Raw genomic sequence first — 26111 nt, 5'->3', positions numbered from 1 at the left:
GATTTCCAGCTGAAACGAGGTCGTGCGTCCCGACGGGTCGATGGATGTAGGCTGGGCCTCCTCTGGGGACCTTCTCCATAGAGTACCACTGCAGCAACAAGATCCTCCAAAAAGTGCAAGTCCCAAATCAAAAGTCAAGACAGTGCTAAAGGAGAGACATTACAAGATCTAAACCTGTGCTACCCAGAGGTATTAAGATGTTGGAACTAAACCTGCCTTATTCCCGCTAGTGGTTGCATTTTAAGGAAACCTTTTAAAAGGATTATCTTCAGGAACTCTCTTTCAACAGCCTTTCCTTTAAGAGTCCTTCATGGTGATACTCTTATTAATTATGCTATGTGATATGATTATGTATTTATTCAGGTACAGGTTCGAAACGCGAAGCCGGACTAACATCTGCAGGTGTCACTTACAATATGGAGCCTGGTAACTCCAGTCTTTGATCTGGTTCACGTTTTTATAGGGGATGTGTGCAGGGCAGGCTTCCACGAGGTAGCTCATATCTACGCTGTTGCCAGGTTGTTTGATCTCGGGGTGATTGGCTGGTTGCTTTATTTGTACACGGATTTTTTAGAAGAGAGGCGAGGACCCCCCGAGTGCCAGCTGAGGCTCTTTTAACAAGCAGCCACAGGATAAATTATATGTGGATCTATATCAATATCTGGCTGAAGATAAAGATACGTATTTTTATCTGTCTATATAGGTATTTCCATATCTAGCTGTCTCTCTATTTACCTATTTTTCTCAATAAACAACCAACTTCTTACACAGCTTTTGCTGCTACATTTAGACCACAAAGGCAAGTTATTCTACATTCTTACACTTCCAGCCTCTATGAAGGTCTCCGGGAAACAGATGATGGTTTAACAGCCTCTGACTTTGGGCGCACGGCCTCATCCTCCCCATAACTATTCTCTCACATCCAGATCACAGGGAGGAAGAAGCTGCCTCCATATGGGGACGGCCCCACCAAACACACGGCAGGCAGCAGCCCCCGGGAAGAGCTCGCCTTGGGTGGATTTGTTTTAATACTCAAACATATTTCCGACAGAGAGAGAGGTTTGCTCTTTGGTCCCTATTCCTGTAAAGGGAATCGCATCTCAGGTCCAGGTGCAGTCCTAAATGCGAAAAAATACAGATGTGGCCCTTAGACTTGGAAGGTCTGAGGCCACCTGGCTGATTCTTGCCTTTCTGTAGCCCGCTCTCTCTCTATGTGCGCAGAGGAGTGTGCGTCAGTGTGCGGACACAAGCGTGAGCACCTACCCTGTACAGTCGGCTTTGCTTCAACACTCATAAAGACGTGTTAGGAATTTAAGAAATATTTTAAATTTAAATACAAACATTCTGCTCTGGGTCACAGAGATGCTGTCTTTGTATGTGCACAGCGTGCGCATCATATATATTGTGCATATATAGAGCATATGTAGGTTGTATGTATGTTTCAATCTATGTCCATGCACTTAACGATATATGAATGCTGTAAATATCTGTACAATATGTGTATATTTTATTTTATAGGCACGCACATAGAGAGAGACTGAACTATTTGTATAACATAAGCGTAAAGACACAGTACATACATGTTGAGCATATGAGCTCTGCTATATATACATAATATATACACAAGTAGATGCATATATAACATCTATAGTTCATATATTATTTATAGATATACACCGAATTTTTTTTCCAAACTAAAACATAGTTTTTCATATTGCTAATTTACTCAAAGTCTGCAACATTAAATGGGAGCTGGGGGTCGGGGGAGAGGGGAACTTCTCTTTGCCTACTTCGGCTGAATCTCTTATTATTTCTTTTTTTTAAGGAAACTTCATTGTATATTCTAGAAAAGTATATTGGTGGGGTAGGTTTACCAGAGGCAGAGAGAATGTGCAGGGAGTGAGAAAGTGAATTGATGGATGGATGGTTAAATGAATATAAATGAACTGATACCTTTACAGGAAAATAACATTTCTTTTCTTTTTTTTTATTCTATAGATCAGTGGGTTTTGTATCTGTAATTCTTTCATATCAGCAAAGAGGAAATAAACTCCCATGTAAATCATTTTCCCCCCATCTGGAAGCATATTAAAAGCATGCCATTTTTTTTTCTTTTAAGCAGAGCCTTTTTTCCCCCTATTTGCTTATCGGTTCATCCACCATTACATTTTAAATGAAATTGCAAGACCCCCCTCTCCTCCCCCCAAATTCCGGGCTGATGTCGGAAAGAGGGAATCAGCCTCTCCCATGCTTTAGAATAACTGACCTAGATTCAATTACAGATAGACCCGGCGGAGAGGACGGCACCTCGCCGCCTTCTCAGGGGTCTCTTAAAAAAAAAAAAAAATTAAAAAAGGCAAAAAATAAAAAACCCAAAAAGGAGGGAAAAAAAAAAAAAAGAGGGGGGGAGAGCAAATAAAGCGACGGCTCCCACACGGGGCACGGAACCGCTGCAGGTAGCCGGGGACCCGTCTCCGCCGCAGCGCCCGCCCCGACGGGGCGCACCGGGGAGGCGCGTGGGGTTTGCTTTTTTTTTTTTGGGGGGGGGGGGGGGTCGTGGTTCTGGAGCGCTGTCCCCGGGAGGGAGCGGGGACAAGCGGGGGATATCCTCGGGATGGGCCGGGGCCCGATCCGTCTCCCCCCCCCCGGCCCCGGGGGGCTGCGGCGTCGCGGAGCGGGCGGGGGGCGCGGGGCCGGCCAGGCGGCTTGTTTCATTTCCAAGTGGGACCGGGGCCGCTCCAGGACGCGCCGCTCGCAAATATAATCTTCATATTCAGTTCAATGGAGTCTCCTTATAATTTACAGCACCGAGATAAGGCTGGAGGATGCAATGAAAAAAAAAATCTGAAGCCATCCTCTCCCCCCCTGTACTGCGCTGCACCTTGGGCAGCGGAGCAGAATCCAGAATCTCAACTTCTCCCGACATATGTTTCCAGCAGATAAGTAAACAATCTGGACGTGAAATGAAAATTTTAATTAATGCAGTAATGCTATTACACCTCAAGTGTGCAAATCCCATTGCCTTGCACTGTGACAATGGGTGGGGAGGAGGAAAGAAAGCAGACAGACAACAAACCACAAGCAAATTCTAATCTGGGTTTTGCTTTTCACTCGGCTCCAATTGTTTTCATAGTTTGTTTCCTTTGAATTAATCTCATCCTTATATTTCAATAATTACCAGCTACTCATCTCTTCCCCTCTTTCTCTCACACACTCAAAGAGCCGCTTCCCTCTCCCTCGCTCTCCTTTTTAAATTGGGATCAACCGGTATTTAATTTCTGGGCTTTTACGCGTACACATGTTTGCTTGTTGCAGTGCGGACCTGCACAGACCCCGCGCGTTATTTCTTGTGTAGCTTTACAAAAGCGGCGCGCTCGGTAATAATGAAGCATTTCGCTATTTGCCCTAATGAAAAAAGGGAAAAAAAAATAAAATTGGGGGGGAGTGGGGGGGGAAGGCTGGATTGTCCGTTTGATGTTCGTCTAAAACACCCCAACTGGAACAGAGGCTTGTGAAGGGAGAAAAGAGGAGACGGGGAGGCAAAATTAAGGACTGAAGGAAAACGGGTAAATTATAGACACATCAAAAGCCCGGCGGTGGCAGGGGATGCCCGGCTCCCGCGGCGGGCGCAGCGCACAAAACGAAGCCCGCTTCTCCCCCCCGCGACCGCGGCCACCCCGTGGCTCCTGCCCCGCGCCTCCCGTGGGGGCACCGCGCCGGGGGAGAGCCCGGCTAAGCCCAGGGGCTGCAGCTCGCTTTTCCAATTTCGCAGCACTTTGGGTCGTGTTTTCCTTTTTAACGGAGCAGGGCGAGCTGGCAGAGCGCCCTGCCCACGCAGCGTGGGACGTGTCCTCGCCTGCTCGGCCCCACGGCGGCCCTTTGGAGCCGGGGCAGCGGGGGAGCCGCATCCTCCGTGCCCCGCGTGGGGCCCGGGCCGGGCCGGCCGGTCGGGGCTGCGAGCAGCGGAGGAGGAGGAGGAGGAGGAGGACGCCTTTCTGATCACCGCTCACTTTTAAACCCTACAATCAAGGAACGTAGCCAGGAGGTCGGGCCTGGAATAAAACCGTAAAATCAGAATCGCAATCTTTTTGATGTTTCAAAGTCTCTTTGAATGCCTTTGATACACTCAATAGCAAATTTACTGGGCTATTATCACTAATAAGCAGAAATAAGTAATATCTCTCAGAGACTTCTACGGGCTTAATGTGTCCTTTAAAATAAAGTTTTGTAACATCACGTAATTCCCCCTCTGTCTTTGTCTCTCCTGCAGCAGCTCCGTGGCGATTGCACGGCTACACCTGGGCGCCAGCTCGGGCTCTCCCGTTTCCTCCTGCCCACGCCGTCTTTCCTCTTCCTCTCTTATTTGTTATTTTGGTTAAAGGAAGGCCAGGATGGATGCTTTTAACTGCCTAGGTGGTCCTGCGGGCAGCATCCAACCGTAACGGAACCAATTCCCCAGGGAAGGTGAGGGAAAGAGGAGAGGAAGAGAGGAAGAAGAGAGGAAGAGGAGAGGAGAGCAGAGGAAGAGGAGAGGGAGAGGGAGAGGGAGAGGGAGAGGGAGAGGGAGAGGGAGAGGGAGAGGGAGAGGGAGAGGGAGAGGGAGAGGAGAGGAGAGGAGAGGAGAGGAGAGGAGAGGAGAGGAGAGGAGAGGAGAGGAGAGGAGAGGAGAGGAGAGGAGAGGAGAGGAGAGGAGAGGAGAGGAGAGGAGAGGAGAGGAGAGGAGAGGAGAGGAGAGGAGAGGAGAGGAGAGGAGAGGAAAAAGAAAAGAAAAGAAAAGAAAAGAAAAGAAAAGAAAAGAAAAGAAAAGAAAAGAAAAGAAAAGAAAAGAAAAGAAAAGAAAAGAAAAGAAAAGAAAAGAAAAGAAAAGAAAAGAAAAGAAAAGAAAAGAAAAGAAAAGAAAAGAAAAGAAAAAAGAAAAGAAAGAAAAGAAAAGAAAGAAAAGAAAAGAAAAAAAACAGAAAGAGGAGGAGCAAGGGAGCGGAGCGGGGGAGCCGTGCCGGGATGCGGGCCCGGCGGCAGGAAGCGGCGGGGCAGGGCCGCTCCGTCCCGGGGCTGCGCGGGGGGGGGGGGGGGAGCGGGCGAGGCCCCGCGGCGCAGCCCGGCCCGGGACAGCGCCCGGCCGCGCACCCAAGGCGTGGTGCGCACAACCCCGCGGCCTTTGTGTAATGATTTTATTGAAAGAAAGAGACAGTTGTGGGGAAACAGGTTTGACAGGGAGCTGCATTTCCCCCTCGAGGGAATAGCTTTTTTTTTTCCTCTCTCCCTTGGTTGTTTTTTTGGGTTGTATTTTTTTTTTTTTTGGTTTCCCTTTGACATCAAAGTCAGTAATCGGTTCACTGCAGTGTCAAGATCATTATTTAATTTATTTATCTCCACGAGTTAAATAGCTACACACCTGCAGGCGGGCGAGCGCGTTGGAGGAGTAACGCGGCTGGGGGAATGGAAGCGGAGCGCACGGCGAGCGGCGGCCGGGGAGGGGAGGGGAGTCCGGCGGAGCCACCGGCGGTGGGCGAGGACGGGAGAGGGACAAGCAGGGAGAGAGAAGGAGAGAGACGGGCAGGGAGAAAGAAGGGAAGAAAGAGGGAGAACAGAAAGAGGAAGAAAAGAGGAGAGTGAAAATGAGAGACTGAAAGGAAAAGAGAGAGGGAGAGGGAGAAAAAGAAAGAAAGAAAGAAAGAAAGAAAGAAAGAAAGAAAGAAAGAAAGAAAGAAAGAAAGAAAGAAAGAAAGAAAGAAAGAAAGAAAGAAAGAAAGAAAGAAAGAAAGAAAGAAAGAAAGAAAGAAAGAAAGAAAGAAAGAAAGAAAGAAAGAAAGAAGAAAGAAAGAAAGAAAGAAAGAAAGAAAGAAAGAAAGAAAGAAAGAAAGAAAAAGAAAGGGAAAAGAAAGCAAGAAGAAATGGAAAGAAGGGAGAAAAGAAGGAAAGTCGGAAGGAAGATCCCGCTGAAGTTCCCAGCTCGGCCGCTTCGTGCTCGCCCCCCCCCGCCCCGGCTGTGCCCCCAGCACCCTGGGCCCGGGCCCGTTTCTCGCCGGGGCCGCCCCGGGGAGCTCGGCCCCGACGGGCGCCCCGCGGCTCGGCTCGGATCGGATCGGCCCGGCCCTGCCGGGGCACGGAGGGTCCCGGGCGGCCGAGCCGAGGTCGGCAGCGACCCCCGGCCGCCGTGGGAGCGGGGGCGGGCGCGGGGCCCCCCCGGCTGCTGCTGCGGGGCCCGGCGGGCGCGGGCAGGCGCTTCCCTCCCGCTCTACCTCCGCCCATTGTCAAACTAATCTGGGTAGATCTTAAAGGACACTGAGCTATCGGTGTTATCACCGAGACTGACAGCAACTGTCAGCTGGGGTTAAATCAGCGCCCGGCGCTCCCGGCGCCGCTCCGCGCCTCCCTGCCCCACGCCGGGCGCATTGAGCCCCGCGTGTCCCAGCGGATCGGCCCGCTGCTCCCAGGCCCTCCCGCAGCCAGCTCCTTTAATTGTCCTCATTTGTAAGAGCCGTTTTGTCATGCTAAACAAGGCTGGAGCAGCCATTCTAACCTCTCCTTTCAGCTCTTTTCTCCTCTCCCCTTTTGTTTACCTTCGCCTGATCTCTCATTTATTTATCTATCTATTCTTCCTCTGCTTACCCTCCCATTCAAGCCCCATGTATGTTAATTGTGTTATGCCGTTTAATTCTAACAGCGGTCTCCAAAGAGCACTTAATGAGCAAAGCACATCCAAACACGCAGCACCCCGGCTATTCAGCTCCTCCAGACGGACCTTGCGCCTTACTCCTTCCCACCTCTCCCCTCCCTGCACAAAGGGGCCCCGACGGACAGCGCCCCAAACACCGCTAATTGTTCCGGACGAGATGCTAATTCCCCTCACCTCCACCTCCCCCCCCCCCCCCCCCCGCTACTTCCGATGAGAATTAAAAACCGAAAGAAAGAAAGAAAAACCTCCGCTAAAACTTCGACGCCGCCGAGGCAACTTTGCCAAGCCCGACGGGGCGGGGGGCCGGGACGTAGCGGGGGTGGGCACCCCCCCGGCCCTTCCCGCGGGCTCCCCCCGCCGCCGGCAGCCCCGCTCGCCCCGCAGCCGTCGCTTTTCCCCGACGGGCTCCGCTCGGAGCCCGAGCCGGCTGCGGGGCGACGCCGGCCCAGGGCCGGAGCCGGTGCGCCCCGTCGGGGAGAGCGGCGAGCGCCGGGGCTGCGGCCGGCGGCCCCGGTGGGGGGCGCGGGGCTCTTCCGACGGGGAGCCGCACTCACACCACGCAGTGGCCTCGTTTAACGACAGATTGTCTTTATTCAAAACGGCTTTGTTCAACAAATGAAAAGGTTTAACGAGGTAAAATCCTGCCGGATACACGTTTTCTTTTTTCTTCCCAAGACATCGCGAAAACATATTTAAATGACCGTCGCTTCTTATTCGGTTTTTCGTTATTATTATTATTATTAGTAGTAGTATTAAATTTTTTACAATTCTACTGCCTGACTTCATACCTGACGCTCTGTCTAAAGTAAACTTAGATCTAGTCTCACTGGATCACACAAATTTAAGGACTATCTGTTTTAAATTAAGCAAACACTATCATATGTTTTAAATATAAATGTTTCTTCCCCTCTTTTTTTTGTTCTTTTAACTTTGAAGAGCCTTTCTTCTGACATGAAAAGCAATTTTTACCTAGTAGTGCGTGGTGGCAAAATATATATATATTTATATATATAACACAGCTGATCTCGTCTTTCAATGTGCAAAAGGAAAACAAAACAAAACAAAAAATCATAGTAACACCGGGACTTCCCAAAGTCAAGTCCAAGTGACATGAGACCCTGGAGAACTCATAGACATTAAGAGAATAAATAAAAATCGAAACCGCCTCTCTCTCTCTCTAATATTTCCCCGCTTTGTCCCAAAGGGGCAGTTCAAGGTTCGCTTTTCTTTCGCTTTTTTTTTTTCTTTTTTTTCTTTTTTTTTTTTTCTCCGGGATTTTTTTAAACACATTTACAACTCTTACAAGCGCCGGGCTGCCATCCGCCCCCGCGGCTGCAGATCCCCCCCCGAGCCTGGGGACAGCTTTCGGGGCGAGGGCCGGGTTTGGGCGAGAGCATCTCCGGGAGCATCCCCGAGGCAGCGTCCGCGGCTGTCCCGGCGCGGTGGCGGGCGGCAGAGTCCTGTGTTCGGGTGGCCTTTTGCTTCTGCGGGTTTTATGTACATGCACATGAATGAATCCCAGTTCCGGCTGCAACCCAAGCCTCGCTCGGGGCGGGGGGACGCCTGTGGGGGTGTGGGTGGGTGTTACATAGCAGTCGCATGTGCTGAAGAATAGGGGTCTATCCCAGTCTTGGTCATGCCCGGGAATAATATGTAGGCAACTGGAGGCTGCAAACTGGAAGCCGACCAAGCTGTACAGTTACATGGCACGACATAGCCCGGGTTAGTTGGCGAGGGGTGAGTGTGGGTGTGTTGGCTGGGGCAGCTCAAGCTGCCGAACGCCCCGTTCTGGTATCCCAAGGTGGAGGCGTAGGGCAGGGTGCTGGTGGCTAAGGTGTGAGGAACCTCAGTCATCTTCTGAATGGCGCTGGAGCTGAACTGGCTGGGGTCAAGTAAGGAGTAAGGTGCTGAGGTGGGAGGCAGGAAAGCCCTGGCCTTCTCCGGGGAGCTCAGCAGAGAGTCAGTGGCCCCCACGGGAAGCCCGGCGGCCTTTAAGGGATCGGTTTCCCCGAGGTAAGGCAAAGGGAAAACATACCTGTCCTTTTTCAGCAGGTTCTTGGGCTTGCGCCGGGGTCTGTACTTGTAGTCGGGATGCTCCTTCATGTGCTGCGCCCGCAGCCGCTTGGCCTCGTCGATGTAGGGGCGCTTCTCCGCCTCGGAGAGCAGCTTCCACTCCGCGCCCAGCCGCTTGCTAATCTCCGAGTTGTGCATTTTGGGGTTCTCCTGGGCCATCTTGCGCCGCTGGCCGCGGGACCACACCATGAAGGCGTTCATGGGGCGCTTGATGTGGTCGCTGGGCTTGGACATGCTTCGGCCGGGCGGGCGGCTCGGCTCGGCGGGGCGCGGTGCGGGGCGCGCTGGGGGGCACCGGGCGGCGGCACCGGGCGGCGGCGGGAGGAAGAGGCGGAGGAGGAGGAGGAGGAGGAGGAGGAGGCGGCCGGGGCAGCCGGAGGAGCGGGAGGCGCGGGCTCAGCTGATCATCACAGGTCCTCCGCCAACGCCGTCCCCGGCGGGAGCCGTGCCGGGGCGGGGCGCGGAGGGGCGCGGAGGGGCGCGGAGGCCCGCGGAGGCCGGCGGGCGGCGGGGCGGGCGGCGAGCCGGCGGTGGGGACGCGGAGCGGCGCGGGGCAGTTCAAAGGCGAGGGGCTGCGGCGCGCAGGCTGACATAGTGGCAGGGCGTTCACAGCGCGGCGGGCCGCCCAATCAGCGCGGAGGGGGACCAGCTTAAAAAGAGAGGCCGAGAGGAAGGGCGAGAGGAAGAGGAGGGGAGGGGACAGGGGAGGGAGGAGGAGGAAGAAAGGAGGGGAAAGGAGGACCCCCCCCCCCCCTCCACCGGCGAGCGCACGGATTAAAGGGAAGGCTTTTGTGAGTTGCCGCACTAACAGCTGCGGGGGAGGCGAGCGGTGTGATGGGGGGGGGGGCGGGCTCCGAGCCGCTCGGGACCCCCCCGGTGTGCCGGTAGCGGAGCGCACCGGGCCCGGCGCCCTCCGGGCTCCCGCGGCCGCCGTCGGGGCTGCGAGCGCCGCGCTCCGCCGGCTGCGGGGCCGCTGCCCCGCTCCCAATTCCCCCGCTCCGCAGCCCCGCTTAACCCCGGGAGCCGGCCCGCGTCCCGGCTCGCTTTGAATAATTGCCTGCCTCCCGCCAAAGGCCCGCGGGGGAAATATTTATTAAATGGAAACAATTGTCCCCGGTCCCGGCGGGGGCCGCGCTTGTTCGAGGCTTATTGGTTTTTAGCACCTGCTGGGGTAACAAACGGGCTCCGAAAAGCCCCCGCCGGGAAGCCCCTCACCCCGGCTCGGGGCTTTTTGGGCCGTGCAGCAGTTCCCGGGGAGAGAAACGAGATGTCGGCCGGGGGGCGCTCCCCGAGCCGGCCGGGGGGGGCGGCAGCTCCGCTCCCTCCGGGCTCCCCCCGCGGCCCCGACGGCGACTTCGGCTCCCGGCCGGCGGGGAGCTGCCGCCGGCGCCGGCTCCGTGCGGGGGTGTTGCCATCAGCCGTTACCTCCCCCCCAACAATAATAATAATAATAATAGGATAAACTACCCTCGGCACTATTTCCTGCTTTTTTTTTGCCCCCTCCTTCCCCCCCCCCTTTTTTTTCCGCTCTCAATAAATGACTTTAATTTCCCTGTCTGCGTGCGGAGCCGCGGAGGAGGAGGAGGAGGAAGAGGAGGAGGAAGAAGGGGGGCACCATTTAGATTCCGCTCACCTGGACGGGGTCGGCACTGCCGGAGGCTTTGCCTCTGCTGCCTCCAGCGCCGTCCCAGCGGCTTTTTTCGTTGCGCCCGCAACCGCGCCGCGCATTTCTCAGCCGCGCTCCCCCCCCGCCCAAAGATGCGGGCCGGGTGCCCCCCACCCACCCCCGGGACGGCGGCGGGGACCCCCCAAAACCCCTTCCCAAGGGGTTCTTCCCCCACTCCTCAGCAGCATCTCCGTGAATGCGGGACCCTCAACAAAAAAGGGGGCTGCGGCCGGCCCCTTCCCCCTCTGCTGCCCCCCACCCCTTTACGGGTGCCTGCAGCGTTACCCCCCTCGGGGACATCCGCGCCACGCGTGGCCCCGTCGGTGGAGGATGCCCGAGCGCTGCAACCGCTACCTGCGGGCTTGGCCAAGCGACACGCGTGGAAAACTTATTTCTTAGGACCCCCACCCGTGGGAACAGCGATGCCAGCGGCCCCGGCTGCCCGAGCGCTGCCCCGCGGCCAGGAGCTTAAAATCCGCCTGTAGGCGCGTAAACCCGCGCTGGTGCCGCTTCCCCAACACCCCTCACCCCCGTGTATATCTAGGTTTAAAATACAAAACCGCCTTTGTTTTCCTTGCTTATTCTCCGATTCTTCGAGGGGGGTGGAAATATACATATCATTTGTCATCCCGCGCGGAGATTAAGCGAGGGAAACCTGGCGTCGGTTTCAAAAATCCGGATACAAATCGTTTGGAAGGGAGTGATAGCTCGCAGGCTCTGCCTGCTCCCGAAAAGTCTTTCCAATCAGTTAATGTTGCTTCGCAATACTAATGATAAAAAAAAAAAAAATAGGCAGCCCCGCTTTCATTGGCTGGCACCTTCGCCTTGCCGCATCACACACACGCTCCGATCAGAGATCGGGGCATTTCGGGCTGCGTTTTGTTCATTTACATCCTATAGAAGTTAAAAAAAAAAAAAAAAAAAAAAAAAAAAAAAAAAAAAGGAAAGAGAGAGAGGAAAAGAAACATTTCCTTCGAGATGCCAATGCTTCCATCCCCACACGCTTCCATTTCCAGCAGAAGCCGCCTGTCCGGGCAGGACACCTGTTGCACCCCCGGGGAGGGACCGGGGGGGGATTTAGAAACTTCGCACCCGATTTTTAGGCAGCAGCGATTCCCAGGGCGGTGCCTGAAACGCGTTTCTCCTCGCCAGATTGTTTAGACACCAAAAGTAATAGTGCAATTATTATTCCTGAATGACATCACGGTAATGCAGAAAGATAAGAATGGGCTGATACAGAAACATTAAAATTGTGTTCTTGGAGATAGTTCATTTGGAATAACTTCAAATTGCATGAGATCATGTAGCTTGCAATTTAATATCAACATAAATGGAGCTGTGTTTTTGCCTTCATCTTCCTCCTCCTCTCGGGAACCACGGTCGGGCTTTGCAGTGCCGGGATTGCCAAAAGGGACAGGCAAAGAGCTCAGCACCTGCAACCTGAAAATGTCCCTGACCCAAAATTTGCTCTCTGGGGTACAATGGACCTTTAAGGATCTTCACTTATTTATCTATTTATTAACACTCCGGGCATTAGGAAAAGGAGGGGATGTTTAATTGAAGGAAGCAGGTTTGGGAAAGCCTTTCAGGTCCGTGCTGTTGGCAGGCGCTGAGGGCAGTGGTCCTCCCTGCTGCTCCACGTGGCTGCAGGTGCCTTCCCCCGTGTCACAGCCGCCTGGTGACATTCCCACTGGCAGCAGTGCTTTTTGCAAATAGATGGAATTTGCTCAGTGCCTGGGCTGAATATTGAGATATTTTTTCCTTCCTATTCGGTTATTTTACATGCAAATGCATACATACATTTCTTCACGCATATGCCACATATTAAGACAGAGCCATTTAATCACATCATCAGCTAATATTTTTTCAATATTTGTATGTAAAATATATGTACACGCACTCATACAAGCACCGATGCATTCACTGATGCTGTGCAGAACAGAATACGTACTTAGAGGTTATTCTCTGTGCATGTTTACAGTATTTCTTGCTCAGTGTCGTCTCTCTCCCCCCACCCCCACCCCCCCCCCGACCCCGAGAAAAACACTGATGGAAATAGAGCTACTGAAAGTTACACAGCTCTAGCCCTCTGCATGGACGGATTTAATGGGGCAGGTCACTACCCTGCCCACACATGACAGAAGAGGGTAGCAGTGATGGATGTGGCAGACTGGATCAGCCCACGATCTGTTTTCTCACACCGCCCAACAAGAGATGCTTCCTGGGAAGGCAGCACGCACTGCGGGAGGCAGCTGTTGAATAACCTGCTACAAAAATAAAGGTTCCTCTCAGCCCCCATTAATTGGGACCTGGTTTATGCCTTGAAGCTGAAGAGTTTACAGACCTTTCCAAACTTCATTTTCATTCTGCTCATTTAATTAACGAGTGATGCTGACTGATCTCCCATAAATGCCCCCTCCTTTATCACGATGCTGTATGCATTTGCTGAACTCCTCTCTCGCAGGTGATCTGCTCATTATGCTTCTGCAGCGCTTGCTTCCTGCAGTCCGTTGTTAATGAGGAAGGCGATGTACATTTTCGGACGCGGGGGGTTTCTCTCTGGGCCAGGGAACCTCTGGTGCTGGGAAACCTGCCACCACTGGGACAAGCCAACACCACGGGCAGGAGCAGCATGTGTTTCCATCACAGGTCTCCTGACAGGGGGCAGAGGGGGCAAGATCCCAATTAGTAACCCAACGAGCTGCCTTGCAGCATGACTTTGTGCCCTGAGTTATAGCACCCTTCCCGGTGCTAAAACCAAGTACAGCTCGCTGCCCACGCTAGCGTGGGTGTGATGCTCTCAACAATACTGACCACAGCCAGGTTGGCGCCTGTTGGGGTTGGTTTGCTGTGAAGTGCGTGGTGCTGGGGCAGGGAGCACCAAAAATGCCCACGTAGCCTCAGACACCAGATGGTGTCAGCCAGGGCTCCACGGGAGGGCATGAGCCATGCAAACGACTCCTGGGGCTGGGACGTGTCCATGCCTAGTCATTGCAGCCCCCAGGGCTCAAGCACTGCAGCAGTTCAGCATGCCCAGCCACGCTCCCACCTCCTGGCCTTTGGTCAGCAGCTTCAGCTGCTATTTAGTGTGGCTCATCCTTTCCAGGGTGAGAACTGCCCAGTGGAAAGCCAGCAGGACACCTCTGTGGTGCATAGACCCCTGCAGAGGAGCTGGTGCAGCAGCCCATGTGCCCAAGGTAGTGTCTGTGGAGGTCCCACTTTGCTCTCTCTGTGCCAAAAGCAGCAGGTGGGAGAGCCGACGGGCCTCTCCAGTCAATGAGGATGTTCACTGTGGCCATGCATGTAAACCAGGGCTTGGCACCGAACTGACTTCCCAGGTACTGCATGGCTGGGGACCCTCAGTCTTTGTCAGCAGCATGAAGCGAAGGATAAACGACCTAAGCTCAAAAGTGCAGAGCAGGCTCGTAAGGGAAGGTAGTATCTTTTATTAGACCAACTGATACAGTCAGAAAAAAAACAGACAGCCTTTCAGGCACACGAGCTCCAGAATAGAAGCAGCAACTTGCAAGAACAGCGCCAAGGCTGAGCTGTTTATCTCAGGTCCTTACCCACCTCCACTTCTGGGGAGCCTGACGGCTTTGTCGGCTGTAACACAGCTGTCCTCCCTGGTACAGGATGAAGCGCAGAGGTGAGATTATTCTTGGCGACACGCTAGGCATGGAGAAACACAGGAGTCTGTACAAGGCAGAATGAAAAGCTTGCGGTGGGGAGGGAACCCACCTCCAGGGCTTGGCATTTCAAGTGGGCTCTGCAACAGACCTGCTGGGTTATGTGCATGAGTCAAAGCCACACGTGGAAAGCAAGAGATGTTCAGACAAACATGACTGACTGCTGTGTTCTGCAACAAATACTCCAAAGTATTATTTTCCTGTTATTTTGCTGATACAGATAAATAACAGGAAAATTGGAGTTCTGATCATGATGCAAAGACAGAGGAAACACTCCTATGGACGTGAGTGATCCCATCACCTGCTCATGGGCTTGGGGTTCTCTGAGATCTGTGTCTTGTCCCTGTGTATGGCATTTTGCATGTGGGTATCTGAGTGAGATGGATGGTGCTCAAAGGCAGTCACTGCAGAGGTCCTTGCAGGCTGCAGTGCTCCAACATTCAGGAGCATCTGTTATTTCAGTGAAGGGTCATTCAATTTGTGTCCACTCCATTTATTTAGGATATGTCAGTATCACACATACCGATAAGGTGGAATCAGACTCTTTTTTTTTTCCCAGAACTGCCTTTTTTTGGTCAATGTGCCCACTCTTGCTAGAGTTCTGCCCAATAAACTTAGCCAGACCCACAGCATGGTTAAGCTCGTGTTTAGCTTCCCACCTGTATGAACCAAATCACACAAGAACCATATAATTTCCTCTCTGTTCTTCTCACATGCACTGATGTGGCACTTCAGTTAAACATATTCACCAGAAATACAAAGGCTGTGAGAAGGTAGCACTTGAAACCCATGAAGAATCCAAAGAGCAGCCAGTTTATCTTGCTGCAAGGGCTCCAGACCTCTTCTTCGCACTCACACAACTATTCTCAGCGTCTCCAGGTGAAGCTGCAGGTGCTTGTTGGGACATTTTAAGCACTGAAGACCATTTCTTATCCATAACACTTCCCAGCATAAAGGTAGGACTCTAACATCAATGGCCAAACGCTGGCTACCAGATCCCTGCAGAAGCCATCCACTACATAGTCCAAAATAATCTGGATAACCTCCAGAGCAGGCAGGGAGGATTTAAGTGTATTGTTTAGGTCCCGAATTGCTGGAGGTGACCACAGTAGGTAAGAAATGACCAGCTGAAAGAGATATCTTCTGCCTCAAACCCAAGGTCCTTCACTGGCAAACACAGCTTTAGGCTGAAGTGGTGATGCAAAGCCTAAAAAGCCTGTAATTTCTGTCATTTACTGAAAATTCAAGCCTGCCACTGACCTCAGAGAGCAAACTGGCTGCAGGAAAGCCACAAAGCACGTACCCACCCAGGCAGCTTCCCTCCAAACACCAGTCCACAGGGGCCTGGATGCCCCCTATGAACACAGCCCCCTGCAGCCAGCCCAACTTTGGGGGAAGTCTCAGGAAGTGATCTGGGGGGAGGGCACAGATTATATGATCATGGCTTGAGGAAATTATTATATTTTTAATTGAATTTTGTGTGCTATGCTCAGATACTACAGTAGTGGGCCCTTTATCAATTGTTAACACGAATACTAATGAATACTAATGCTAATCATTTGTTTCTGGAAACAAATACAAAGATATTTGATGGAAAAATCTCTCTGAATTTTAACACTAAAAATAATGAAATGCATCAGAGTCCTGTGGTGCCAGCAGACAAAACCCTACAGTTACAATATGGTGACACAAAACGTGAGATATGGAGGAGGCACCGCTCGCATTTAGATATTCTGCCGACTAATGCAGCCACGCCGGGCTCCAGAAAATTATTCTCCTGCTACCCACAAGGAAAAAAAAACTCAAACAACCTTGGCCCCATACTGCAGCAGACGTTCCCCAGGAAGCTATTAGCCACGTGAGGGCAACTGCCTGCTGCTGGGCAAGAAGAGCAGTGGGGGGCTTCTGCAGAGCCCGTCCATGGGGCTGGGACCCCGTGCACCCACCGTGCCGAGGGCCATGCGGTGCGCCCGGTCCTTATTTATTTATGGTGGTGATTTACGAGGTGCCCATCTCTCCAGCAGCAGCTTGCTCTTTACGAGGCTGGGAGATGAAAGCAAACGGTATTTCCCCCCACCTGGCCCCAAATGGGAAGGCACGCTCGCTAACCCTTTCCTAACCCTCCAGACAGGGATTTTGCAGGGAATAATTTCGCCGGCAGGAGATTCCAGAAACTGCAATTAATGAAAGCCTTGGATTCAGCATGCCTTATATCTCGTTCCAGATACGGCCGTAGAGGTTTATACCGAGGTGGGGGAGGCAAATGTGAAAGGGAGGGCCTGCTCTGGAGCACACCCAGTCTGCAGCACCTGCAAATTTCACCCCCAGGATAAATAACTAAGATATCTCCGTCACTTGGGGCTGCTCAAATTATTCATAGCAAATAAATTACCAGGTGTATTCAGTCTGTTGTTCCCCCCCCCCCCCCCCTTCCTTTTCCTGCGTGCTCATGAATCACTTGGAAATAGATTCTGATTTCTGCAAGTGTGTCTATTAGTCATAATAAAGGGACGTGGCATGGCTCATGCGAACACATGTGGCCAATGGACTGTGGGCAAAGAGTTGTTATGGGTCTGGGACCTGCATCTGACTGGTGATCCTGGTCGTTTGCCGCTGCTGCCAAGCCCAGATTGGTGATGGGGCTCTTTTTTCATCTTTTTTTAGCAAAGAGGGAGGACCGTGGAGGAGCCGAGCACAAGCCTACTGTACCCTGCAGGAACCCGCCTTGCTGAGGCCGTTCCCAAATGGCCCCAAATGCAGCGGGCAGGCGCGAGAGCACTGGTGCCCACATAAAAGTCCAGCAGCTGAGCTCTCAGAGCAGCCCACCCGTGCCACCTGCCAGCCACCACGACTTGAGGCACCAAAACCGGAGCTGGGCAGGGCAGCGAGGCGAGGGGATGCGGGTGGGAGGAGAGGAGGAGGAGGAGGACGCTCTGTGTCTGGCCTTCCTCCCACGGTCAGGTTGCAGGGGCCAGGAGACTTGTCTGATTACTGGCCAAACAATAATGAGCAGCGCTATTCAAACACATCCAATTACTGTTGTTATTCAGTGGGCAGAGGCCGACGCGAGAATGAAAACACAGAAGGAGCAGAGAGGTCTGCGCCGGGGAAAGCGTGCAGGGGCCTTGAAACGCTCCGCTCTGAAAAGGGATTTAATCAGCAGCGACAAATTTGCAGGGCGAGCAGGAAGAATGAGTGCATTGTGCACAGCGCTGACTTTTCACGCTTCCTCCAACGCGGGGCTCCCCGATAGCCCCCTAATCGCCACCAGCTCCCCCAGGAAGGACTGCTTGGGATCAGGCTGCTAGACACAGCCCAGGGCACACGTCCAACAGAAACACCTTTGTTTCCCTCTGGTGCTCTGGTTCTGTTGTGATCTGATGGCTCGTGATGGTCAAACTGTCACCCAGACCTACAAACGTGGGTCGGGGAGGCCATTCTGCTGTGGTACCAAACCAACAGGGCCTCTTCCCCCCCAGCCCTGTTTTTTCACATGGGTAGCTCTTCCTGGAGGAGATCACAGGACCACAGAATGGTTTAGCCTGGAACGGACCTGCAGATGTTGTCTGATCCAATCCCAAAGGTCAGGTTTTTAGCCCAAAGGAGCAATTGTTGCACACCGTTACAAGGGTAAAGATAACTTGGCACCACATGTGCTGAGTGCTTCCCTTGAGGCTGTGGTGGTATGAGCAACCATGTAACTACACATCACATCCTCAGCTGGGGGCTTGTTCTGCCGTGTCTCTGCAGGGATTACTCATTTCCCCATCCCTGGAGTCCCCAAGTCTACTGCAGCAGCAGAAGGAAGGGCCCTGGCTCAGCCCTCAACATCCAGCCTCTCAGCACGGAGGACATCCGCTGCGGATGAGTCTTGGGGCCCCACACTCTCCCCACAGTGATGAATCTCCCCATTTTCTAGGATTAGCTTGCTCACCAGGACCACAGGTGGTTATTGCTCCCCTCTGTGTTTTCACATGGCTCGCAACAACACTCTGGGGAGTCATAACAATTAACAGACCTCGGCATCTCAAGCTGTCGTCAGTCAGCAACACAGCGAGAGATAGCCCCCAAAATGAATCAAAGCACAAGAAATACATAGCTTAACCCCTTTCTCTGCTATTACTCCCCTGTTAACACCGGAATCTTCCCCTGTGGGATGACAAGGTGTTTCTACTAGAACAGCACTGCTGAGATGGAGAGACGTTTTATTTCTGCACATATGATGCTCTTCCGAGCCATGTCCCTAAAACTGACTCCAAATATGAAAAAAGAAAATGGAGAAGGAATTTTTCCTTCTTTTGTGGCATCTTCTCACTGGCTGCTGGCTTTGCTTGTGGCTCCCCCCGGGGCTGGAGGCGTGCTCGAGTCCTGGCCGTGCCAGGCCCGATCCCCATCGCTGCCCTGACACGCGTGGTGAGTGCAGTGTTTTCATCAGTTTACAGACCAGGATTCTTTTCCAATTAATCAGTACTGGTTGTGCACTTAATCTCTTGCCGACAGAAATTGCAGCCCAAAGCCTTTCTCTGACTCACGCGATGCCTTTAATTGTTACCTGCGAGGTATGTGCCTGGGCGCCTGGGCCACAGGCAGGATCAGGACCAGAAACTGAGATGGGAAGAGAATTTCAGGGAATTCAACATCCTGACCCCATTTTTTTGCTCCCAAGGGCTGATCCCTCTGAACTGACTGAAAGGACAAGCAGAGCCTGTGTGAAATGAAAGGGCTTGTGGGCAGGTCGACCTGGCGGCTGCAGCTTGAAGGCTTACAGTCTCTTTGGGCATAGTAAAGGTGGGCAGAGTGGCTTTCAATGCACTTGTTCTTCCTTTAAAGCCTGGGGTTGATTTTTGTAGCCCTGGATACATACTACGATTGTATCCTGAATTTTGTTTATTTGTTTGTTTTTTGTTTTTTCCTTGAAAACTTGCCTGATTTCTAAGGCAAGAGAGCAGAAAGCTGTTTGCAAAAATGCTGCCCCTTCTGTTTTTTCTGTTGCTGTCACACAATATTTGTGTTTCAAGCCCTATTCCCTTGGAAGGGCTTTTTATTCCAATGCAGAAAATTTCAAGGATGCAAATGCATTTTCTGTTTCCCTTGCAAAACAGGAACGTTTCTCCTCTGGAAATTTTCCATTAAAAAAACAAACAAAAAAAAAAAACAAAAAAAAACTTTGTGGAATCTAAAACAAATCTATGCCTTAGGAAAAGGAGGAAAGGAAAACAGGAATGCTACAAATTCTGCAGGGCTGACAGCATGAGCAACCCCGCTCCCATGGGGGCAAGTGAAACACCGTGAGTAGCGTGGGCAGGTCCTGGCCGCTCCGAAATATCTCTTTGCCACTGGAGTGAACGGATCAGATTGCAGCCTGCACCAGATCCCAGACGATCCCAGCCACACGGGACGGGCAGCCTGCAAAGAAACTCCCAGCCCTACAGAGGGAGAGAGTTTGGGATGTTCTGCCTGGGAATTTAGCCCTCGGACTGCCATCCAATGGAAGTAGGGCTGATAAATCTGTGAAATCTCCCCTATTAGTTCTCGGTGGTGCAGGAGGCGAGGCGAAAGCCCTCTGCTCCCTCCGCTTACATGCGAGCAATGCTAAAACGAGGAGAGGGGGCTGCACCAGGGCTGGGCATCTTTTCTTTGAAGTTGAGCAAAATCCCAAGCTTTCATTCAGAGAGTGTAAATCACTGCTAAAAGCTCTCCCCCCTCTGACCCCCATCTAGGAAACTCTAATCCTGCCTAGCTGGCTTCACCACAAGGCTGGGCGTTGGTTTTCTTTCCTTTTTTTTTTTTTTTTTTTTTTTGCCAAATTCAATCTTTGCATTTAAGCGTGGCTGACTCCAGCTGGAAACAGGACAGCTTCCCCCTTGAACCAGGAGATTTTTACTGTTTTCTGTTTTCTTTTTTCATTGTTTTCCTTATATCTGCATGATCAACATTGCTTTCAAAGCCCCCTGTGCTGGCAACTGGTCTGGAATAGCTAGGACAGGCTCTCCAAAGCATTACTGGGGTGAACATTATTTTGGAGCTGAGAATGAGGGTGCTGACAACCAGGGCATTCATCTGCCCCTATTAATGAAATTGCTTGATTGCTGCTGTGTTCATGCAGCCCTGGATCAAGCCAAATGGGGAGGGCGCAGATCCTGTCTCCAGCAGTGCTATGGGGTGGTCTGTGGCCAGCAGGAGGAGGTGAACATTTTCAACAGTGGCCTGCAAAACGGACTGAGATGCGCAGAAGAGACATAGGGATCATGCATTTTCCTTGGCTGCAGGAGCAAATCCAGAAATTCCTGAATTTTCCATGGATGCTGGACTTTCCAAGAGGGGGTGAAGTTGCCAAATTGCAGTTTTTGAGGTGTTAATCTTGGAAACAAGCAGTCATTGAGGAGTAGTCTGGTACCTCTCTGGAAAAAGGACTACTCACAGCTGGAGAGGTCATCCATGGGCCTGGGAAAGAATTCATGGGAGATAAAACATGGGCTTGCCTCAGTGGTCCCAAATTCCCAAGAGACAGTCCAAGTCTGTACATTAAGACTGTCAAGCAAGGATGTCCCATTGTGCTGGGATGTCTCCAGTGTCTTCTCCTGCCCTGGAGCATTCACAGGGCTGCTCTTTCCCTGGTCTTCTTGCTTGAGCCCCAGTCCCTGCTGGCCTTGAGCCTCCTCCTTCCCCCCCTTTTCATCAAGGTGGCCACTGGAGTTAGGCTGCTTCCCTTTTATCCCACTGCTCCATCAGGTTCCTGGCTTCCAGCTCCTTCCCTTGGCTGTCGCCTCCATAAAACACAACAGCACCGCTTCCAAAGCTGGACGTGTGAGCTGCACACGGTCTTCTGGAGACCTACAAAAGGCAGGGGTGGACAGAACACTGTTCCTCTGTGGGGCAGAGTGATCCACAGCTCCATCCTGGAGAGGAACAGACCCCACGGCCCTGCGGTGGGCAGGTGCTGTGTGCTGGGAGCCAACCCTGCAAGAGCAGGCCTGGGAAAAGGAGAACTTCCCTCACCCCAAAACCCAACTCACCCCGCATTGTGAGTCCTCTTCTGCTTTATTTGCAGCTGGGTGACATGGCTGATGTCCTGCTGCACTTAAGTCTGTTCTCCACATCCTTTTTAGAGACTCTTTAACACTTTGTATTGTTCATTTTTATTTCGTCTTTATTTCCTGCTAACGCCGACCTTCTTCCATCTCCCTCAGGCTTCCCCCTCCCTCTGTCCCTGACCGAGGCTCCCTTTGCCTTATTTCCCCCCTCTCTCCTCGGCTGCCGTCGCAGCAGGGCAGCGCAGGACTGGGTGCTTTGGTGCCAGCCTTGCAGGTAGCGCTGGCACCGAGCGCTCCTTCCCACCCCAGCGCCTCCGCTGCGCTGTGCAGCGAGACTCTGCCCAGGAGAGGGCACTGGCGCAGCAGCCCAGCTCATCTTATTGCTGTCTCCATCTATTTTATTTTTTTTTTGCTCCTCCCCGAGGATAAGCATTCTCCTTTCCCCCTCCCCTTTTCTTATTTTTTCCCCAAAAATATTTTTCTCCATTTTTTTTTCTCCAATATTTTTTTCTCTATTTTTTTTTCTCCAATTTTTTTCTCCATTTTTTTTTTTTCTCCAACTCATTTGCTGCTGGTCCCCTCTCCAGGCCTGATCTCATACCCAGCATTTCAGGTGCTCAGCATGGTGCTGGTCCCCCGTAGTGCATGGGACAGGGGACAGCAGGCGGGTTTCCCTGCCCTTGGCCACCATAGGGAGCCATGGGGAGTCCCACCTGGGTGCAGCACTAGCAGAAAATCGTCCTGCCTGTGCCGGTTTCCTATGGTGAGAGCAGCATGCAGGTGGCTGGTGAGGCCCCTGTCCTCCTGAAGAAGGCAAGAGCTCAGTCCCTGCCCTCTCCGTGCCCAAACCCTCGTGTTCTGGGGAGCAGCTCTACCACCCGCCTCCTGCTGCTGCACCCAAAGGCGTTTCCCCTGCACTCAGGGATCGCATCCTTTGGGGTCGGTGGGAAGGGAGGCAGCCCCAGTGCAGCTGCTAAGTAAAGCACTGCACGGAGCCTAAAAATAGCTGCCCTGCGTCTGGTCTGCGTCAGCTGAGCTAAATTGTCAAGTGCAGTTGTGCTCTGGGGAAGAGCCACCCTGGCTTGGCTGTTTGTCGACTCCTGCCTTCGGATATTGCCGGTTTGGGATCCCTCCATGATTCCCGCATCCCTAGCTGCCTGCTTGGCAGATTCATCAGGGGGGTGATGTAGGAGGTGATCCAGGTTTCCTCAGATATAACATTCTTTGGCAAATTTTGCTTTGTCAATAGTTCTTTTTGTTTTGTTTTGTTTTGTTTTGTTTTGTTTTGTTTTGTTTTGTTATGCTTTGGTTTGTTGCATTTCATTTCCCTGCGATGAACTGGCCATCATACTGCCCCTTGGACAGGCAGCAAGTGATGGTTTAGAAGTATTTCTGATTCAGGCTCTTGAGAGGGATCCAAGGACAGCCAAGTCAGGCTGGCAGTCGTGCAGACAAGCTCTCCACTAGCTCCGTGACCCTCCTTCCATCTCCTATGCTCTTAATTGTACCGCTGCTCACTCAGATCAGCACAAACTCTGCTAGCACCAAGGGCACATTTGCAGTTACTTTTAGGAGCACAGGTTTTCCAAACTACCTAAATAATCCATATCCATGGACTTCTGAAACTCTTAAGAGGTGCTGCTTTTTACTTCCAGAAATCCTGAGTTCCCCATAAAACTTGCCCCAGAAAGCTGCTGACTCCATTCTCCCTCTTTTTCAGGAGGAAAGTGTTTCAGCTCTGAAGTTCACCCTAACATGTTGCTCATGGCCATCGGAAATCATTGCCGTTGGAAATCATTGCTCTTAGAAATAAGGAGCTGCAGATGGGAGCTTCGGGCGAGTGCTGCCTGTGCTGACGCCTGGCTCTCGTGTCACGGGAGGTCACGTACTTTTCAGGAAGGTACCTGGCCCTTCCCAGCCCACAAGCTGAGGTTTGGATGGCATTCAGGTCCAGACTCCTATGGGCTGTCTTTGCCACGTGCAGGAGGAGTTCTGGGGACACTGCTGTCCTCGTCCCTGTGGTGTCCCCAGGGGCTGTGGCAGAGGAGAAGCTCTCCAGGTGCTGGTGGCGCTGGACATCAAGCTTTGAATGTCGGGGAGACTCCACCTGTAGCTCTCTCCTCCATGCACTGAATCTTCTACCCAAGAAAAATTGATCCCATGGGGCTTTCTCTAGAAGCAGCCCAAAGCCCCTCTGCAGGGACACCGCAGGCATTTCTACCGGTGTGTGGCACTTTCTCCCCCAAATGCCACAGCTGCCCCCATGGCTGGTGGCAGCGGGATGGAGACAGGGGAACAGTCCAGGTCTCCCCTTCTCCCTGTGCTCCGTCCCAGCCCCGTGGTGTTGGCAGCGGGAGGAGAGGTCCTCGTGTGAGTGCACGAAGCCCCAGTTACTGCCGTCGGGACTGAGGGCAGGAAGCCAAAATCACATCTTCCCTTTTTTTATTTTTTTTTTCCCAGAGTGTATCACTGGCTATTGTCCTTATCAAACAAAGCCCTTTCATCAGAGGTTCTTTAACACACTTTATTTCTCTTTTATTTTGCTTTGAAATAAGCCGGGCAACAATTAATTTCAGAGAGAGAGAGAGAGAAAGAGAATTCAACAAGGATCTATTACTACTCTCAGCTTCTATTGCTGTAATGAAAATCTATTTCCTTTCCCTTTTGTGTCCCATATAATTTAATGCCCATTTTATTAATGGTCTGAAATAATTACGGAACCTTTTGTGATTCTCAAGTATGTTTCATTTAATTGTGCAATAAACGCCTAATCTCTTCCTCCATCTGAAGCTATTATGGCATTAAAATTAACAATTATGCAGCAATGCGCCCGGGTCCATAGAAATCACTCCAGATAACTAGACATATATAAATCATTCATGAGAACAATTTCTGAAAAGAGACGAAGGGAGAGAAGAAAAAAATTGTGTTGAGAATGACATTGGGAAGCCAAGGGCTTGGTCTCTAAGAAGATAGCAACACCTTAAAAAAATCTTTTTTCTTCTTCTTTTCTCCCCTTTTTTGTTATTATTATTTTACTAATTGTGTTCAATGGCACAGCCCTCCCCCCCCCCCCCATTAGCCTGACAGATATTTTCAGAATTAATTAACTGTTAGCTCAGAGGATAAATTGTTCATTATCAATTTTTCCCCCCTTCCTTCTTTCTTTCCTTTTATAGTTTTTCCTTTTTTTTTTTTTTCTTTTCCTCTTTCAGGCCAGCAATTACACTCTCCGCCTTTCACTGGCAGGTCCTGTTCTGTAGGAGGTAATCCAAATGGGGAAAGTGCTTTTTCTTTCAACCCTATTCACTTCTGCTCTTCTTCCTTTTGTGGGATTTAATAACCATGGCTGATAGGCACACTGTGGACAGAGAGGTTAAGTTTGTTGTCTCAGCACTTTGCCGACGGAGGATGGCTCAGGCATCCTGCCGCCTCGGCCAGCACTCCTCTCGCGCCGCACCGCGGTTTAATTGCGATTGCTTTAATTGAGATTCGAGCCCCGGGATGGCCCAGGCTGCTTGGCCGGAGGCTCCCAGTCTGTGCAGGGCCTGATTGTGGCTGCGCAGCAAAGGGGGCCCAGGACATCTCCGGCGTGCTTCTCCCAGAGGGGCTGGAGGTTGGGGCAATAACCCTGTCTGGGCTGGGCATGGAAGGAGACGTTGATGTTTCCAGAGCACTGATGGAAGGAAGGTCCTTGTGCTGTGGCCAGCAAGCTGTGAGAGAGCCCAGGCTCCAGCAGCATCTCCCTGCCTGGACAGCAGGTCGTAGGACGGGGATGGGGACAGCACCCAACCCCTGGCTGCCGCACTGCTATAGTATGGGCTGCAGGTCCCTGTCACCTTCTTTTAGGTCATCCCAATGTTATCACTAGTCCCTGATGCCACAGCGTCCCCCATCAGTTCTGCTAGAAAAGGGACACCCAGCCGGCTCCTGCCCTGCGAGTGGAGCTATCCTATCAGCATTCCCAAGGATCAAAGGGGAGCAAATTGGACCTGCAATACTTTTTTTTTTTTTTTTTTAATGATTCGCTTGGGAGCTTCTTTCAGTAGAAGAGAGTTCATCAGCTTGAGCAGCCAGTGCCCACCAGGACGATTTGGGGTCAGCCCCTCCTGACCTAGGAAACCAGCAGATGCTTTTATCCCTCATGGTGCCATCCTCCTCCAGGTTTGACAAGTCCATCACTGACAGTTTTCTTATCCACCACATTCACTTGATTTTTTTGTATCACCTGTCTTTGTTCACCCTCCCCCACAACCTAACCTAAACTGAATGAAATATAACAACTAAAAGGCTTCTTTCCAGCTGCTTTCTCCCCAGAAGTCTACAAACAACTCTTGCGCAACATCTTCCCCAATGTGTCCCAAGGCAGATCTAGAAAAAAGTTGGGATGATCATCCCAGTGACTAAGAGGCATTGAAAACCACAAGCGTAAAACTGCATGGGCAGCTTTTAGAGAAGGAAAGATAAGCAACATTGCCAGGTTTAGTAGCTCAGTACACAGGAGGCCAGGTTCACCCGTGGGGACCGTGTGTGGTTATTCATCCAGCATCCAGCTGTTGTCCCACTAGAAAAGTGGCTGGTGGTATGGAGTGACAAGCACTGGGCTGGGCAGCAGTGAATGGGAAGACTCTGGGTCAGAAAACAGCATTAGGAGCGACCTTGAGTCTGAAACGTAGTGAATGATCTCCAAGAGTAGCATTGCATCTGTTTGGTTTTGTCTCTTATTGTACTCCCTGTTGTAGTAATATAATCACCTGAGGCTCTAAAATGTCTGATGGTGCCCTCTGCCCAAGAAAGTACAGATCAAGGATGTGAGTTCAGTGTGGCACACATATGGTTAATGGTGATATCCAGATACAGATCTGACCAAAGACTTCAATTAGTCACTTTGAATAATAGTAGCATATTAGAAATGAGAGATACCATTTAGGAGAAAATATATAATCAGCACAGATCATGAGAGAAACAGA

At 51.7% G+C, this 26111-nt stretch overlaps 1 protein-coding gene across 3 annotated transcripts; it reads right to left on the bottom strand.

Moving 5' to 3' along the window:
- Positions 1-7159: 7159 nt before the first annotated feature.
- On the bottom strand, positions 7160-12852 carry SOX14 (SRY-box transcription factor 14). Of its 3 annotated transcripts, none has more exons than XM_080605436.1 (2): positions 8715-12848; positions 7160-8163 (listed from the first exon to the last, which is right to left on the bottom strand). In XM_080605436.1, exons 1-2 carry the CDS (start codon positions 8984-8986, stop codon positions 7857-7859), a joined length of 579 nt encoding a protein of 192 aa, XP_080461562.1. In that variant the 5' UTR covers positions 8987-12848; the 3' UTR covers positions 7160-7856. The 3 variants fall into 3 exon arrangements, with proteins under 3 accessions (XP_080461562.1, XP_080461563.1, XP_080461561.1); XM_080605437.1 differs by having other exon boundaries at positions 8023-8561; positions 8715-12852; XM_080605435.1 differs by having other exon boundaries at positions 8023-12850.
- Between the last annotated feature and the right edge of the window lie 13259 nt (positions 12853-26111).

This window comes from Anser brachyrhynchus, assembly GCF_964034855.1.
Source record: "Anser brachyrhynchus genome assembly, chromosome: 9".
Lineage (NCBI taxonomy): Eukaryota > Metazoa > Chordata > Aves > Anseriformes > Anatidae > Anser > Anser brachyrhynchus.
This window is presented reverse-complemented; position numbering and strand designations above follow the sequence as displayed.